Source organism: Mustela nigripes, chromosome 12 (genome assembly GCF_022355385.1).
Source record: "Mustela nigripes isolate SB6536 chromosome 12, MUSNIG.SB6536, whole genome shotgun sequence".
In the NCBI taxonomy this organism is placed as follows: Eukaryota; Metazoa; Chordata; class Mammalia; order Carnivora; family Mustelidae; genus Mustela; species Mustela nigripes.
In genome coordinates this window covers 40,023,158-40,041,437 of record NC_081568.1, presented here as the reverse complement: position 1 = coordinate 40,041,437, position 18,280 = coordinate 40,023,158, and the positions used below count along the sequence as shown (strand labels likewise).

The 18,280-nt window shown below is 39.6% G+C and overlaps 1 protein-coding gene across 1 annotated transcript in view; it reads right to left on the bottom strand.

Annotated features, from left to right (window-relative positions):
• Nucleotides 1-17,084, bottom strand: part of FBXO38 (F-box protein 38) — a 54,540-nt gene extending 37,456 nt beyond the window's left edge. Inside the window, 5 exon segments of the mRNA XM_059417120.1 lie at nt 1,240-1,405; nt 1,612-1,775; nt 4,625-4,758; nt 8,568-8,758; nt 16,993-17,084. Coding sequence (XP_059273103.1) covers nt 1,240-1,405; nt 1,612-1,775; nt 4,625-4,758; nt 8,568-8,695 — 592 coding nt within the window. The 5' untranslated portion in view covers nt 8,696-8,758; nt 16,993-17,084.
• Nucleotides 17,085-18,280: the final 1,196 nt, after the last annotated feature.

The following is an 18,280-nucleotide window of genomic DNA, read 5'->3' as shown; positions in this document are numbered from 1 at the left end:
AACAGCTTGTACCTGCTGTATCTTCTCCAATGTCAGGAATCAAGGGAAATATAAAGATATAAAAACACTGACTTTAGAGCTTACATTGTAAATTTCATTGTAAATTACACTAACTTTATTATCTAAAAATCCAGTCTCAAACTAGATATCCAAATGCCTAATCACAATCATCCCTTGAGCATGTAAATAAAAGGGGGCTAGAGAGCATTCTTCTTCTGCCCTAACTGTGCACATAAGCCCCAATTAAGACCCACTCCTTACCATCCTGCTGCACTCCCTACACCACTTGACCCAGTTTCAGAAATTTCTAGTCCTTAAGACCATCGCCAATGCCCAGAATGCTTAGAACAGAGCAGATACTCAACAGATATTTAAATAAAATATGTAATAAATATATATTTTAAGTCAGACTACCGTAACAGGAGTCCTCCCAAAACCCTTTCAATAATCTGAGTCAGAGGTGGCAAATTAAATTTGAGAAAATATCTGCCTTTATTATCTACCTAGATAGAAATTATTGAGAAACATCTATTTGCATGGAGAATGTACACTACAATCACTGCAAATAAGGTGCCTTTGGAAAAAGAACACCCCATTTCCCATTTCTCAGAGAAAAAGAAAAGTAGCACATTTTTTTCTGGTTTGAACATAGGGGAATGTTCTGCTTGGTGAAGATACAAGTAAACTGAGAGCTATTTGGCTTTTTATTCCTTAGTGTTCTAGAGCGGAGCTATGTATATAAAGTAGCCACTACTCCATGGGGCTGATAATGCACCCAAGATAAAAATTCAGTTCCTCTGTATCACTAGCCAGAGGGAACCACACGGGAGAGTACAAAACCATGACACTTGCATCACCACAGAAAGTTGCACTGGAGAACTCTTCTCTGAAGGGTCAAACTAGGACCAAAAGGGTAAAGAACAAGGGCAGAATTCTGGCTCCGTGAAATCAAACAAAACAAAACAAACCATACCACACCCTAATAACTTTCAAAACTACTTAGGTGGTTTTCAAAAACAGAACAGACTGGTTGTGAAGCAGTTATTTCTCTAACCCTCCAGACCCTATCTAAGACTCCTTAATGGGAAATATAAATTTGTATACACGTCTCACAAGCATTTCTTTGGCCATCATCAATCAACAAAGCTATTTCTAAAATTCTCATTACTCTTTCTCAGTGATTATTCAGCTATAAAACATTTTGAGGTATCGCAGGTGACCCAAGAAACATGTACTTACCAACTAAATGTAAAGTCTGAATTTTGGCTCCTATAGGAATTTTCAGTTTATTTTCAGGAGGAATTGGAAATGCTCCATTACGATTACGAAATTTCCCCAAAATATGAACATGTGGCATGTATGTCCAAATAGATTCTACCAATTCCAAATGAGAAGTTTCTACACCCTAGAAAATAATGCCAAGCAAGCATAAGAAAGGCTATTAATTTGTATCCAAAGCTTCTATTTCTGTATCTAAGATGTTAAATGCAATGGAATTTAAAAGTCTGTTATGGATGAAATCTGCATGTGAGTGAGCATATTTGTTCATTCTTTGATTTATTATTTCATCAATTAGTTGATACCAAATATTATTCAACTAGGTATACTCACCACTAAGTTTGGGCATGCCTGCAAAGCTTCTAGAACGCCTGGAATGCTAAAAGCCTCATGGCCCCGTACCCTTCGCCTCTCAAGGTATCTAGGGTGAAGGCCATAAAGCTGTTCGACATCTGGCATTTTCTTCAATAGTGTTAGAAAACTGGAATCTGTGAAGCCTGAGAAATTCAGAAGCATTTAGAGGCAAGTTCATCTTTGGGTTCATGAACATTTATTAGGCGCTTGTCATTTCTGTCAAAAGTTAACAACAAAAGGTTTCCTTTTTAAAGTTTCGTAAGACTAACACCATGGCTGAACAAATGATTATTACTATTTCTTTAGTAATAGAGGAAGTGTTTCAGAAACCCCACTTATCTTGAATTAATATTTTACAGAGCTGAGGCTTTTAATTTATGATTGCCTTTTTGTTGCTGCTGCTGCTTTTAAGGCACAGAAATCTCCAACGGGACAACACACATTTAACCTGGATAACTCGCACCTATTACTAGATTGCTAGGTGAGGAAGGACCACCTATCTGATCAGCACCACCCTCCAAGGTATTCTCTCTGGTCCAGAGAACCTCTAGGGCTCGGCAGGGCACACAACTAAAAAAGGAGAAAGATATAATCCTCACCTTTAGGAAGTTCACAGTTCTAACCAAAATCCCTTCTCAAAATAGGTTCTCTTGGTCTACCCATTTCCTAATAATTACTTTATCCTGTGTTTAACCACCACTCCCTGGACATTTCAGAGAGCTCATTCTTCTGAAAAAAATCAAATTAGCTAAGAGAACATAAGTGAACCAAACTGAAGGAATACTGAGCTGACACAAAGCTGTTTATCTGGGAGGCCGACCATGTTCCCTGCACCAGATGGGAATGGAGAGGCAGGTTACTTTCACACCAGGGGTTTTGGTGAGATAAGCAGGAAGACAAGTTTCACACAGTTGATACTTCATTATCTGGGGTGTTCTGTCTTTAACAGAGACTGTCAGAAATCCAATTATCTGCCCACTAATGACAAAAATATTAACTCTCAAGAATGTAAGTGAGGCCCCAAATCACCAAGTCTTAACATACTAAAGTTTTCAAGTTGTTCTATTTGCACAGGGCTGGTCCAGATGACTATATTAACCTTAGAATCACAAAACTGAAAAGAGACCTCAAAGATCACTTGGTCTGATTATACTAAGAGTTCTTATTATCACTGTGTAGAGTAACCTTCACCAACAGAGTCACTCAACATGCTAACAATTCTATGTTTTCTCATCTATTCTCCCAACCCAATGAAAAGGTAATCACTGCACTTAGGGATGCAAAAAATAAACCTGGAGGAATTTAAAAGCTACTGTGTGAGTAGCCAGAGTTCAAAACTGAGTCTGACCACTGCCAATGTCCCTCTTTTGTCATACACTACAGGTTGCCTCTCATTGAAAAATGCATATAGTTCCACCTTCTTTATTGAGATTGTGTGAAAACCCAAAGAGATCACATATATAAACCATAAAGTACTACATAAAAACCTTAGTTGTTATTATTACTACTAAAAACCTTAGTTGTTGTTGTTGTTATTATTATTATATAGAGATGATGATGATGATGATGATTATAATATAGAGAATCAGGGCTTAAACTCCAAGTTAAACTATTGCCAGAGTGGCATTAGTAAGCAGGGTTAATGAGATCTTATTCTAGGCTAGAGACTGCCTTGATCCCCTTTTATATTCATTGCAGGGATGGGAAGCCTTGGGCTCACAGGTATTTATCACAGTCTGAAAGAAGTCAGCAATGTGCAGACAGATTCTTCTCTAATTTGATAAGAGGCAGAAGTGTTAAGGCTAAGGCTGTATCACATGGGAGCTCTGCCATCCTGCCTCTTTACACAGTGCATTAATCCCATCGCCAGAATTCCTGCTGATCTAACCTCTATGAAAGCAAATCTAATCTAAGGATTGATGGTCATTTTCACACTGCCCTCATTTTTTTTTTCTTTCCTGCTATAAATGATCACCCTCTGGAATAAAAGGAGTCGTTTTCCCTTAGGATGGTTTCTTTGAAGTATTTGAAGATGACCGTGGTTAGCCTCCCAAGCTAAGTTCTACCCTCAGGTTTTTGCAATGTTTTTCACAAAAAGGTATATATACTGATAACTAAGAGGCCAACTGATAAGAGTTACCAGTTGACTGATGACCCTTTCCAAAGGCTATACCACCCCAAACTGTAAAAATATTCCACTACTGCAGAGAGTCTATCCGGTTCCACTTCACTTCTGCCAAGGTTCCCCCCCGCCACCACCCTTATCCCATTTTCAAAATATCAGGATCTGGATAATGCTGATAAAATGTCTAAACAAGACATTCAAAATTGGTATACAACAATAACTAGAAGTCTCTAGTTAACAAATTGGTGTTAGCTAAAAACAAGCCTTGACTGGCCCTTCATTTTAATTCTTCCCTTTCAGGTGTATTCTGTTTAACGAAGTCATCAACATTCTTTTCTGGTCTCTTTACCTGAGATCCACTTGTGTGCTTAGGCTACTAACTCTGAATTCTTCGTCTACAAGACCAATGCCTTATTTGAGAATCTCTTAAGACCCTGTAAAGCCTTCCAAAAGTGCTAAAGAAATGAAAGTGCCAGAAATGCAATTTCTGTGGCTTGCTAGGGCAGCTTTACACAAATTGATTAATATCTGTTTAATTAGAGGATGCCATTAAGGGGCACAGGGAACCTATGAAAACCTACATCATGGAACAAAGGCCACTTTGTCTAATATAATAAATGTATGTTAAGTTCTCCAGTGCTACATGTGTGGAACGGGCTGACGTAGCCCCTTAAGGAACAAAACCAGGAAAGCCTCAGGCAAAACACGTTTTCTTGACCCAAATGAACCTAACTAATTTAGATAAATTCTGCTTCCCTACCTACAAGGTGACTTATATTGCCTATCTTAAGACAAGTAACATTTGGTGGGAATATTATGAGGTTCCAGTAGGACTCCAGGGTACCTTAATAGGCTAGATCCACTTACCACTCGGCATGTATTCCCACCACCGCCCTGCACAGAGATCCACAACCCTCACCACTCTCAGATATAGGGTCACTGCTTCTTTTAGCTTCCTGGAGAGACATTCCATACACATGATATCCTGCAGAGGGAGGTACCTTTGTGAGAGAAAGAAACTCATATTTATCAAGTGGTAAGTACTTCCTCTCACCAACAGGTTACTTTTTGTCCTTCATCCATTCTCCTATGCCTTGAATGAAATAAGACCTTAAGAATATTTGCAGGGTTTTAAGATTAACATGCACATAAAGCTTTTCACTAAAAACAGATGAGTCAGCAAATACTCAAGCATCCAAATAAATACTGAGTTCTCTCCATAAGATATTTGCTAAAACCTGCTTTTCTCCTTTTAAGCTTTTACAAACAAAGAAAATCTCGAGGGGAAAAAAAAAAAAGGAAGGAAAAGGATCTCAGCGAATTTCAAGGCCTGATGATAAGGGAACCTGAGAAAGAGAGAACTAATCAGTTTAAACATGGCCAATATAATTTTATAGCTTTTACAGAAACCATTTCCTGTAGTAGCAAAAAAAATTCCTTTCTGCTCCCTCAACACACCCAGAAACTCTATCTTCTCCATCAACATACATGTATCCCAAGTTTATAGTATATAATTTTTTCCCTAGATCTTTTTACCGTTTAGATCACACATGAGTATTGCACAAGCATTAAATGAAAACATCTCATTTCAACTACAATTTCCTCTTTTCCAACTCTCTATTAACTCTTCCTTCTTGAAACTTTTCAACTAACCTGTACTTTTGTTGTTTCCAATAAAAGCAATGTATTTTGAAAGATCAGAAAATCTCACCTCTCTCTCTTCCTGAACACCCCTCCATACACAACTAAATTTAAAAAAAAAAAAAAAAAGAGTAAAAACTACCCTTGACAAAGCTTGTATTATATCACAGACACTGTACTACAGTCACTATTTCACAACTTGACCAAGTAGGTGGTTCTTTATTTGCCCTCCTCCAATCCATTTTCTTTCTTTCTTTCTCTGCTAGGCTGTGTTCCCTACCCTTCCCGCTATTGGGTGGTTTAGGCCAACACATACCATGGGCAAAGGCTTTCTGCTATTCCTAGTCTCCTAGGTGAATTCTTTAGCACTCCTTATTAGCTCCCTTAACCCCAACTAAACCTCTATAAATAGTCCCTTCATTAAATGACCTTCAAATTCCAGTCAAGTGTAAATAACTTGTTTCCTGCTAGAACTCTCACTAACATAGCAGGTGCTATTAAAGTGGTGAAATCAGCTCAAAAAAGTTAACTTGCAGAAAATCAACAGCTAGAAAGAGGAAGGAAGAGCAGGGATGTCAACATGGTTAGGTCTGATTCTAATTCCTAAAAACTAAGCTAATTCTAAGAGAAAAGTCCAAGTATGCCTGCTGAGCATTTCTGCTCCATGTTTGCTACCTCTGGCACTCTCTCTTCCCCTTCAAACTATTTAAAGAGAATAAAATAAAATATAATTTTCTACAAAAAAAAGTATTATTGCTAACTTAATTTACAGTCTCCATAACTCAGATGTAAGTAGGATAATTTCCAGAAATTGTAAATATTTTATAAACAACGAAAAACAGTCAATTTGTTTTCTGAATCAACTTATACACTGAAGTATTTTTTCCTCAAATCACTGATTGTTATACAAAGTATATGCCTGAGTAAATATACTCCCTCTAAATCCAAATAGATCAGTAGTCTCACAAAGATGATCTTACATCATATTTGCCCTGAGAAAAAGAAATGTATTTTTTCTTCAAAGACAAATAATCAAAGAGTTGTAGGCATTTCAAATACATTTTTAAAAAGATGTGACACTAGATTCCACTCCTTCCATTTGAATGTTCTGCTTAAACTGCAAAATATTATCATATCCACTCTCAACTTAAAATATGGTCCAATTTGTTTATAATATGCCTTCTTATTATTCAAATACCTAACATACATCCCTAGGAACAATTTTACATATGGTTTCTTCCCAGATTTTAACAGCTTTATTGTTTAATTCATTGATGCATTTAGGATTTAGTATCAGATATGGAAGGTAGGAACATGCTTTTTTTACTTTCTCCAAGTGATTCCTGGGTTATGACATCATCACTGATTAATCCACTCAGCTTTTCCTCATTGATGTGAATACCATCAAAACCAGATCCCGACATAAGTTTGAATCCCCATATGGGGCTTAATTTGGAAACGGTTTGACCCAGCTATCTGCTTAACATCTCCAGTACCAAATCTTCAACTGTTGTATTGTAGGGACAATTGTTGTATGGTAGGGTTAGACTCCTTTTCTAAAGAAACTTTCTGAAAAGTTTTCAGACATTTTTCCACCAAATGAACTTCAGTATCATTTTGTTATGTTAAAAAAATTCTGTTATTTTGGACTTCCTATTCCCAGACAGAACTGAACTATGCCAAAACTATGCTATGTCACACAACAACGAAGTGTAGATGATAAAGACTAAAAGACTAAAGAAGATAAATCCAAATTTATGTTAGAAAAGAAAAATAAAATGTCCGTGGTTCCCTAAAGTAGCTCTGCTATCCCTACTAGCTCTGCTATCCCTACTTTCAAATTTCCTAGGATGCCCAAGTGGTTCAGTTGGTTAAGTGTCTGCCTATGGCTCAAGTCATGATCTCAGGGTCCTGGAATTGAGTTCCGCATCAAGCTTCCTGCTCAGTAGGGAGTCTACTTCTCCCTCTCTTTCTCTGCCCCTCTCCCTGCTTGTGCTTACTCTTTCTCTCTCTCTCTCAAATAAATATTAAAAAAATTTCTTTTTCTGCAAATATTCAGTAGTTTTAAAAAATTCAGAACACTTCTATAAACTTCATAAATGGAAATTTCCCCTAGGTAAATAAAATAGTGGAAAATCCAAATGCTTGGAAAAGTTCATTGCAATTGTATAAGAGAAAAACTGGAAAACAATCCAGACATCAGACTACAAGAGAAGAGTTATTCTGTCATAGTGACTTAGTTATGTCCCAATTATTGTGACATAGTTAATTATTGTGTCATAGTGAGCACAGAGTGACATAGTACTCATTATGAAGACCATATAGCAATATGAACAAACGCAAAACGGGATCAAAACTACCAACAGTCCACAAGCATTTATGCTATGCAGTGTACTGAGTGCTTCAAAAGCATTATCTCACTGAATCTTAACATCTTTACTGATCCCTGGTCCAAGGCAAGTAAATGAAAGACTCGTGATTTAAACTCAGGTCTCCAACTCCAGAGCCAAAGTGTATTAGGGTTGTTTATTTAAATGGATAATGACTGAAAGAAGAAAGCAGGGGAAACTGGAAGTGACAGGTTTTTGGGGTTTTTTGTTTTGATTTCTTTGACTTTTGTTTATAATTAAGTCTGGACAAAACTGTAATTTAAAAAAAGATTTTGGAAAAAAATTTACTATAAAACAACTTAATGTGTGCACTGCATACAGTAACGATGGGTATTATTTCATGAAACTTTGATTCCAATCACTTACATATATGTGCGTATGAAGAAAATGTTTCTCACTGTGGGTTGTAGTCAAAAAAGTCAGAAACACTGCCTTATGTTGTACACACATGGTACTGTAATAACAAAAGTCAACAAATCAGTCACTATGAATTTCGAGAAGCCTGAGATGTTAATGTAGAAAATGGCTATACAATAGAACTTATTGCAACCAAAGTAGTATTCTCTATCTTCACTGTGTAAGCTGTCCTACACAGCAGCCACAAGACATACAGGCTAGTGTAACTGAGGAACTGGACTGATTTTTAAGTTAATTTCACTTCTATTTCAGTGCCATAGGTAGCTAGTGACTACCATGCTAGACAGAACACTCCTAGAATTTGTTCCTACTTACACATGCTGGGGGGGGCGGGGGTAAAAGTCAATCAAACAAAATCTTACCTAAAAATATGGCAAAGCACTTCATGTGAAAGTTGATTCATATAGTCCTTTGTTTCATCAGGTATTGCTTCCTCAACAATTTCATTATTCATGAGACATGTTTTAACACTTTTCTTTCGTGGACCCATTGCTGTGTTAGCTCCAGTATCAAAGAACAAATCTTCCCTCTTGATAACTTGAATTCAAAGCACCTGAAAGCAAGCAGAGAGTAGAGAAGATGAAAGCGCACCAACTCCAGACTCAGAAATGATCCCAAAAACCTAGTTTGTAAAATGATGTTTATTTTATAAAAGAGAAAGAAACAGACTACATTCAAATTAATAAAAACATTATACAAAATGCACAGAATATCTTTTTCTGAAAAGCAGTAGAGAATATAAAAATGCATTATTTAGAATGAGCAGAAAAATAAAAAATAAAAAATAAATAAAATGGAAGGACTCAGGAGTTCTGGATTCTACTTTGTACTGTTGCTTCTTAATAATCCACTCAACTTTCCCAAGCATGAATTTCTTCACCTGTAAGGTAAAATAGTTAAACTAGGTTAACAAAACCCCTTCTAGTTCTGGGATCTCCTGATTCTAGAACTGCCCCTCACACAGAAGGCAGAAGAGGAATATTGGGTTCTAGTTCTGGATCTGCCAAACTACTTTTATGAACTTGAGTCATCTTTTAATTCTTCATTTTCCCACCTATAAAGTGAAGGAATTAGACATCATCAGTGGGTCCGAGGTCCCTTTATAAATCTGATAAAATATACAGACCTTTTGCTCAAAAACTAATTACTTATGTACAACTTCAGATGGAGAATAAAATCACCCTTTTCCCTCTCCTGTAAACATTAAGGAGCGAAGGTTAACTCACTTTTGTGTCAAATGTATGTATATTTTGTCTGTTTTTAGAATAAGCTTTGGTGACAGAGGAAGAGAAGGGAGGAAGGAGAAAAAGGAATGGATGGAGGGTGAAGGAGAATTCAAGTCAGATGAGCAAGCACCCAGACGGCTTTGTTTTGTTTTATTTTATTGGTCAGCTTAAGAGGGAACCATGTAAAAGCAGTGTCCTCTAAGTAGCATGGTCAACTATCACTGGTAAAATTCTCCAAAATGCTTTGGACTCAAACTCAGAGAACTCTAGATGAGAGCTTAAATTGCATCATGCTGCTGTGATGCAGGCAAGTACAGTTCCAAATCAGTGCTTCTCTAGAAGAGTACTGGCTCCATGTCATGGACCACCTTTTCCTTTTTCCTAATTATAATCCTTTACTATTGAAACTTTCTAAAACGGACTTTTTATTTTCCTACAAAGTGGACTCAATAAAACTTAACCTTGTCTTGATGACCTCAGGACATCAATATGAATATCCATTATATTCTATGATACCTCTCCTCAGGAACTACAGAAGTCTGCGGAGTTCTTGGGAATTCTTTGCATCACCAATAAATGGGAGCAAACTGCATGACTAAGTGAATCCTCCGATTTCCTGTGCCTGTGTGTGTTTTGGTCTCTTCCCTCACTGACAGGTCACTTGTAATTTCTCACAGGTGGCAGCATGCTCGCTTCTCCCTGCGTTCCACACACACACACATGCACAGACATACCCCTATACCTACCTCTAAGCCCCCCTCGAATTTGTTGTCTCTTCAGCCACAGCCTAGGAAACCAAAGAAATACCTTTACACAACTGTGTGCGGATTAGGATCAACAAGCACCCAGCAGTACAGACCTAAGCGATTCTGCAGAAAGTAGGTGCGTGAGCTACCTTGCACTGAATTTGTGACCTCTCTTTTGCCTTCTCAAAAGCTTATATGTTGTCCATCCCATTTTGGTTAACAGACCTTGGGAGAAATAAATGTTTGTACTCAGAACACCCCACAAAAACAGTTACAAATATACTCCTCTGTTCCTATCACTGCCTACCTTTTCCTATTCACTGCTCTCTCCCCAGCAAAATCAATCTTTCCATCTTACAATGGCTCCCAAAACTGCTCTAAAGTTATTTTGACTTCCTCATCATGAAATCCAATATACCCTCTTCAAGGCTCCCCTACCTGACCCATTTGTAGTATGGGCACTGTTAACCACTCTTTCTTTGAAACGCTCACATCATGCGACCTCCAAATTGATATTCTCTTGGTCCTCTTCGTTCCTCTATGAGCACTCCTCAGTCTCTTTTACCAATTCACCCTAGAATTCTCTTCTGCCTGAGACAACTATATTCACTCTGTATTCCACTACTGCTACTACAAATATACTTAAAAAAAAAAAAAAAAAAAAAGAAAAGAAAAAAAAAATCCACTTCTGGCTCCTATCTCTCAGGAGTTCTGACATTTACTTCCTCTCAGAAACCTTCATCTCAGTACTTTGAACATCCTTCCAAAGTATATACAAACTGAACTCTCCACAACCACCCCCCCAAAACATTCACAGACAGACAGACAGACACACCCCTACTTTCCCTACTCTAGTTTACCAGATGCCCAAAACAGAAACTGTGAAATCAGCCTCAATATTCTGGGATCTCTCACTTTTCAGGCTCTTGATCGGCTATTCTTACCAATCTTACCACAATACTGCTCTTGCATCCCCTTCCTCAGGCTTTCAGGTCTCTATCAACCCTCACCTGGATGACAATGGCTTCCTCGGTGATTTCCCTAGAGCCTGGAACAAAGCCTACCGCACAATAGGCCCACAATAAGTAATTTGCTGAATAAATAAATGCTTACCACACCATACTCCACACTGAAACCAGAATTATGTTTTTAAACCATTCCTCTGATTGCACATTAAGTGAAAAAAGCAAAATGTAGGTCATTCAAAAGCATTACCTCATTTGCATTAGAGAAAAAGGACAAATATGCTGGTGTCTGTATGGGACGTTTCTGGAAAGGTCCACAACAAAATATCAACAGTGGCTACCTCTGGGGAGAACAGAGGTTTAGTAAAGTAACAAAGATTACTTTTCCTATTCTTCTCCCTTATTTGAACATTTAGATTTGTTTTGCATATTATACCCCTTAAAAAACAAACAAAAAACAAATCAGCCCAAAAGGAATCCTAGTTTCCACAGGATAAAATCTTTCTAATTTCATTCATGGCACCTTCCCAATCTCATCTTTCAATCTTTAATTACTTGTTCTTCAGGACACTCACTCCTGACCTACCAGTAACCTTAGTTCCCCCAAATATTGATCTTTCATTCCTAATAAGCTATTAACTCCGACTAGAATGTCCTTTCCTTCCCTTTTTTGCCTAAAACAGCATTAATCTGTTTTCAAAATCTAGTTTAAATGTTAAGTCCTCTGTGAAAACTTCTCCCCTCTTTTGAGCTCCCTGTTGAGACTGAACATGTGCTTCTCCTATAGAAACTTGTATAGTATTTTTTTGGCCATTTTCAGCCAGGAAAAGGGAAGGAATCTCAGTCTCCTGCCTCTAGGTGAAAACAAGTCTTTGCTCATAATAAATCCTCAAATATCTGATGTATGAACATCCATCAGTCTTTCCATTGTCCAGAGGCATCCAGTAGCTTCAGGCTGCTAGGAACCATTACCCTCTGAGTATCCTCCACAATCTCAATAACAAGCTTGTAACCTAGCAAAATGCAACCAGATTTTAATCCAATCAGGAAACACAGAACAAACAGCTACCGGCACCTACAAATGCCTCAACAAGACGATTATTAACCAGTTTTGACCAATCCAACCACGGATGAATTCTCCAGCTTATCATATTTTTAGCACATGCTTCACTTTTAAGAATCTTGACAGCTCTCGCCTTTCAGGAATAGGATGTTTCCGACTTTTCATCCTGTAAGTAAAAATCTTTCCTAGCCTTTCTCCCTTCTTTTTCTTCACCAAATCTATATCACTATTTATACCCTCATCTTCTGATTCTGCCTTTTGCTGTTTCTTATTATTTTGCAAGCTGTGATTTTGTGGGAATCAGATTTAATGCCTCAGTGTACAACCGACACTTGAATTTTTAAACCAAATAGACTGCACCTTAAATATCATTGGTTTATAAATGTTCACTTGTTTAGGACTCAGAAGTACTTACTCACAGATATGACTTTATAGAACATTATGCAGAGATAGGGTCCCTAGCGAGCCCACAAAAATCTATTTAACTTACAGTATGCATTAACACTAACTGTCGAAGGGCCTAAATTAGCAGCATTTTTTTAGGTGAAATTATACATAGATTTTCTGTATGATGCCTAGAATTGAAGACTTATTTATGTAGCTACCTACTTGGCAGCGAGTGGAGTAGTGACTCCCCTGCGGGAAGCCTCTGGGGGACACGTGGAGATGAAGGCCAGGGTAAAAGATAAGATCTCCATCCCACATGTAGGGGTTTAACAAGTCAGGACCCAGAGTCAGGGGAAAGCCATCAGTCCTCTCCAAGTAGGTGTCCTGGAAATATCCAGGAGTTAAAAAATCTTCCTTGTTAGAGAATTCATCTATTTGCCCTTACCACCATTCAAACTCCATAAAGGACAACAAAATTATTTCAGCTAAAGCTGGCTTCATCTTCATTGAGGTGGCTATGCTGAGAGTAACAAAGGCCTGGCAACTCTGTGTGAAAAGAAAATAGTGTGCAAAATGAGCTAAATCCATATGGTGATGCTGCCTCTCTTGTCTGTGCACTCTCTCTCTTAACTGCTTTTCTTTTAGTGGGATAAAGGACAAAAGCAAGTGAGAACAGAAAAATAGCTTTCTGTATCTTGGTTTCTTCCTACCCCTATAGCCCACATATCACCATTTGCCACTTGAGAAACTCAAAAAAGGAGGGAAGGTGCAAAGCAGCAGTAGCTCAGAAGGGAAAGGGCTAAGAAGGAAAAATCAACAGCAGGTGAAGATGAAACACTGAAGCAGATCTAGCAGAGGAGTCATAGAGGGTAAGAGAGAGGTGGGTACAAATACATGATGAATCTATTTTGCAGCACGAGGTGTCATTTCTAGGGCCAGCCAAGTTCTGGAGACTCAGACTCCAAATCTCAAAGAAATGTCATTTTGACAGAAGTGTAGAATCCCACAATGTAAAAAACTGAAGGGGCCCTCAGAGGCTACCCAGTCACACAGTTCTTAATTTTTTTGTGGGTCACAAACCCATCTGATGCTATGGTAAAAGCTGCACATCTTCTTCCCAAAAGGAAAATAAAATATACTCATGCACTATGAATTTCATACACAATTTCAGGGGCTTCACAGACACATCAAAGTTCATCCAGAGGTCCTTAAGACCAGCTCCCTCAATTTTCAGATGGACAAACAGAACCAGAGAGGATAAGTCACTTGCCCAAGGGCATGTATTAAGTGTCTTCAAACTTCTCAGCATACATTACACACCCTATCATCAAGTCAGGCTCTGCACCTCAGCTGTCCCTCTGCATTCCAGAGCTATTCCCCAGTGCTCTGAGATGGGCTTCTGGATGCTCTGACAGAATTGCTGCTGGCCACACCCTGCTTCACAAGTTAGGGTTTGTGGTCCATCTAATTTAGGGTCCCACACCACAGCTTTTAGCAGTCCTGGGTATCCTATAGTCTTTTGGTGGCTGTCTGTTTGGCAGACCTTAGCCACTGGAAGCACCTTTATCGTCTGGGTGGTGCAAGTACATTCTAAGTAGTAACCTGAGTTATCTGTGTGTATTCTTCAAGCCAGGGTGTCCTTCCACAATACAATTTCTCTTAGGTGTACTCTCTTCTCCTTCCAAATGGCCAGTCAAATCTCCTCTTTTCCCAAACAGAACTATACTATCCTCTATTAATTCAGTTCATTCTGTTTGCCCCCAAATTTATTCCCATCTATTTTAATCCCTAACCCTTAAGGCTATCTCCACTTCTTGCAAGGGAGGCCTAACATTTCCTTGCAGTATCAAGTTCTTTTCCTTTTAATCCTCTATTTCCACTGTAAAGGTTTTAGTACCTACTATTCACAATTCTGACAATTGGTGATATCTACAAAAATCCTGTATGAGTTCACTCCTTCACTCCCTAAATGTCTCATCTAAAAATCTTCCTATACCTCTACCATCTTGTCAACATTCTCCACCATCCCTGACTTATTCTATTAATTAATCCTGTCCTCAGACCACATCAGGCTTTCCCAAGCACGTTTGTCTCTTATTAACACACTTTACAAAGAAGAGATAAACTAACTTACAACTAACCAGAAAACTTTGGGATCTCTTGTCCGATAGAATTTTCATAATTCTGAACCAATTTCTCATTCTGTATCCAATTAATAAAAATTCTATGGAGAAACTCCTCCTTTTCTTGATAGCTGTTATCTGCTCATACATTATCTACCCTATCATTTACTGCCTACTAAGTGTCAGGTGTTGAAAAGTCTGTCTTCCCATGAAACTTAGAATGCAGGTAGACTCTAACACCAGTTTCTCATAACTCAGTCATTTCCATTACTATAATCTAAATTATCTTTCATTACCCTCACCAAAAATACCCCTCTCCCATTTAAAACTTCCCAATATCTTCAATCATCCATCTGGTCTAGGGCTTTCCTGCCCCTCAGGTTCTAATGCCTTTCTTTAGTTTCTATTGGCTTCAGCTTGCTCATATCAAAATAATCTTGCATGTCACTTAATCTGACCTAACATCATAGATCCTAACTTCCATGTCTACTACCTAGGATAGCCTCTCTTGCCTAAAGAGGTGCCACACCACATCTACCAAACTGCTCAAATAAAAAAAACATAGAATTCTAGTGCCAAAAGGATCTAGAAATCATCCAGTCCAACCCCTCACCTTCCAGATAAGGAAAAGTGAGACTCAAAGAAGTAAGCTGGTTTGTCCAAAGACACAAAGTCAGAAAGTACAAGGGCTGAAGCAAGGTCTTAAACTCCAGTGCAAGACCAATTTTATTTTACTACGTTACTTCGCCTTACTGAAAAGTCGTTTTTCCTTTTTTTCTTATTCTATGCCTTTGTATCTTTTTCACTGAAGTGTGTACCTGCAAGCACACATTCATTTAAACAAACACACGCAAGGGGTGCCTGGTTGGCTCAATTGATAGAGCATATGGCTCCTGACCTCCGGGTTCGAAGGCTGAACCCCATGCTAGGTGTAGATTATTTTAAAATAAAATCTTAAGAAATAAATAAACACACACACACACACACACACACACACACGCGCGCGCGCGCGCGTGCGCACACAAGTCCATATTCATTACCCTAAGAGAACATAAGAAATCACAGCATTGTAAATTTTAAAAGGAGGAAAGAACCCTTAGGGTCACCTAAACCAGTAACTGTCAGAAATTTAAAATTACAAGCACAGATCTTTCAGTCTATAGGACTACACAATATGTAGCTTTCCACATCCCACCTCTTCTCTCTCCCAGAATATCCTGGTCTTATAAAGCCATTATTTTTTTCTTCAGTTGTGCTGAGCGTATGGGAAAGAGGATTAAGAATCAGGGTCCTAATCCAATGCGCTCATTTGCCAGCTGAGAAATCTCAAGTCCAGAGAGTGCAAAGGAATTTGCCCAAAGTAACAGCAAGTTAAAAGCAGCTTTAAGACAAAAAACAAGCTCTCCCATTCTTCCCCCAGGAGTGTTTTCACACTGCTGGTCTAGATTTATAAAACGAAGTCGTCAGGACAGAGCTTCTCCCTGCACAAGAACCTTCCTAAGTACCCAGTTTGCCCTTGGCCAGTTTGGTGCCTGGAAAGAAACACGGTAGACGTCTCTTATCGGTCAACTCCTGGCTACCCAGGAGGCAGGGAAAACAAGCTTTTCAGGTCTGTCTCTAAGGCTCCTTTAAAAAGGAGCTGAGAACCCGAACTTCAGAGATGGGAGATGCATCAGAGGCTACTAACACTTTCATTTTACAGATAAGCCAACTGCGCTACAGAGAGGGTAACGCACCTGGGCAAGGTCACACAGGGAGTCGGTGGCGAGGTAAAACTAGAACTTGAGGCTCCTGATACCAGAGCTGGCCGCCTCTCAAAAAAATGTACTCATTGCGTCTTGCTCAGAGACATCCCTCGGTACACTGACTACAGGTCTTCCTTAACTTACTGGCTTTATCACTGACAACGTAAAAATCGTAGAATTCGTGACACTCGGGGTGGGAGGGTGTCCCATAAATTGCCCAGGCCAACCCCCTACCCCGCCCCCATTCTGAGGAAACCCGAGACCCAAAGAGGGTTCTGTATGTTAGACTCTTCGGCCAGCTCTGGACAAGGTAAGCAAACCCCGCAACCAGGGCCTACAAGGCCAAGACCCACAAACCCAATCCTTGCTCTCCCGGGAGCTCTAGGCCTGAAAGGAGTCCGAGACCGAGAGCCCAGGCGGTCGGGAGTTCGGGAGCCCCGGAGATCCCACCCGGCTGCCTCCTCCCCGCCGCCCACACGCCCCGCTCTGCGGCCTGCTGCCGGTCCCCGGGCCCATTCCGCCGCCGCCTCACCTACGCCGGCCCTCCGTCTGTTATTGTAGTTGAGAGGGAGGGAGAAACGCGACCGACACTTCCCGCGGCCCCCACCGCCTCGGCGCTTCCGCTTCCGCCGCAGCTCGGGCATTTCCGGAGGGTTGCCTTCCGGGGCTGGGCTCGTTCCATGTGTCCATGTTGGGTGTGGGATTCTGTCGTCGTCTCATGGCAGCCATGTTTAGCGTGGCTGTGTGTGGGGAGATGGAGCCCGTCCATGTTTCCGTGACTGCATCGCTGCGCCGGAAGTGCCCGGCGTCTGAGGCTGGGGCAGCAGTCACTTTTCTGTGGTTTGCGTCTCACTTTACTGCTGTCGGGGGCGTTGGGTAAGCTTTTGGACCTTGCGTTTGGCGTTTGCAAAACCACTGCGTTCCAGTAGGGATTTTTCCAGAATTCGTTTAGCTAAAAAAAGAAAATCGCCCTTCTCTATTTTGGGGACGTTGTTTCTGCACATAACTAATAGTATTTTATAGGTTCCAAAGGGCTCTCACGTGAGTGTCCCATCAAGAACTCCCTACCACTCTGACAGACGGTTAGGAATCAATCGGTTTTTTTTCATTGTTTAATGGATAAAATTTTTTCTTCAGAGATTGACTTAATGTAACACAGGTGGACTGAAACTCGGAATTTTACCCTCCACATCCCACGTTCTTGCAGCTGCATACATGTAAGTGAAATTGATAAAAGTGCATAAACTAAAATAGATACAAATAACCTTTAGGAAAGTTAGTGTGCATGAGACCCAGTTTGACAAGACACAGAGCCAATAGACGACTCTGCTGTAAAAGACCTGAAGATGAACTTTGGGGGCGGGGGGGTGCTGCCCTTCCGAGTCCCTTCTTGATGCCCATACTGGTTTTTCCTCTTTCCCTACTATGGTTTAGCATCATAGGTTTCATCTAATCATGGCAGTCACAGTTCTAGCTATGTCATTCCAGGCAGGAGTCAAATCAGGTGTCTTGATTTAGGGCTCTGGGAAGAAAAAGCAACAAAACCTCATCATATTTATATACTGTTCATCTTAATCCCCATTTTCATGTCAGTCATTCCTGTAAGTGAAAATAAAGTCCTGTTCCCATGTTAGTTGCTTCCATCCATTTCTTTCATATTTGAACTTAAATAAATCAAACAGTAAAACAAACCTTGGCTTTTCCTGTGTTCTGGATTGTTTAGGAAAACAAATAGGGATTATATATGAAAATGTTTAGCACTGATCCTGGCATAGATACAAGGGATTGAATAAAGTCTACTTCAGTGCAAATGGGTTGAA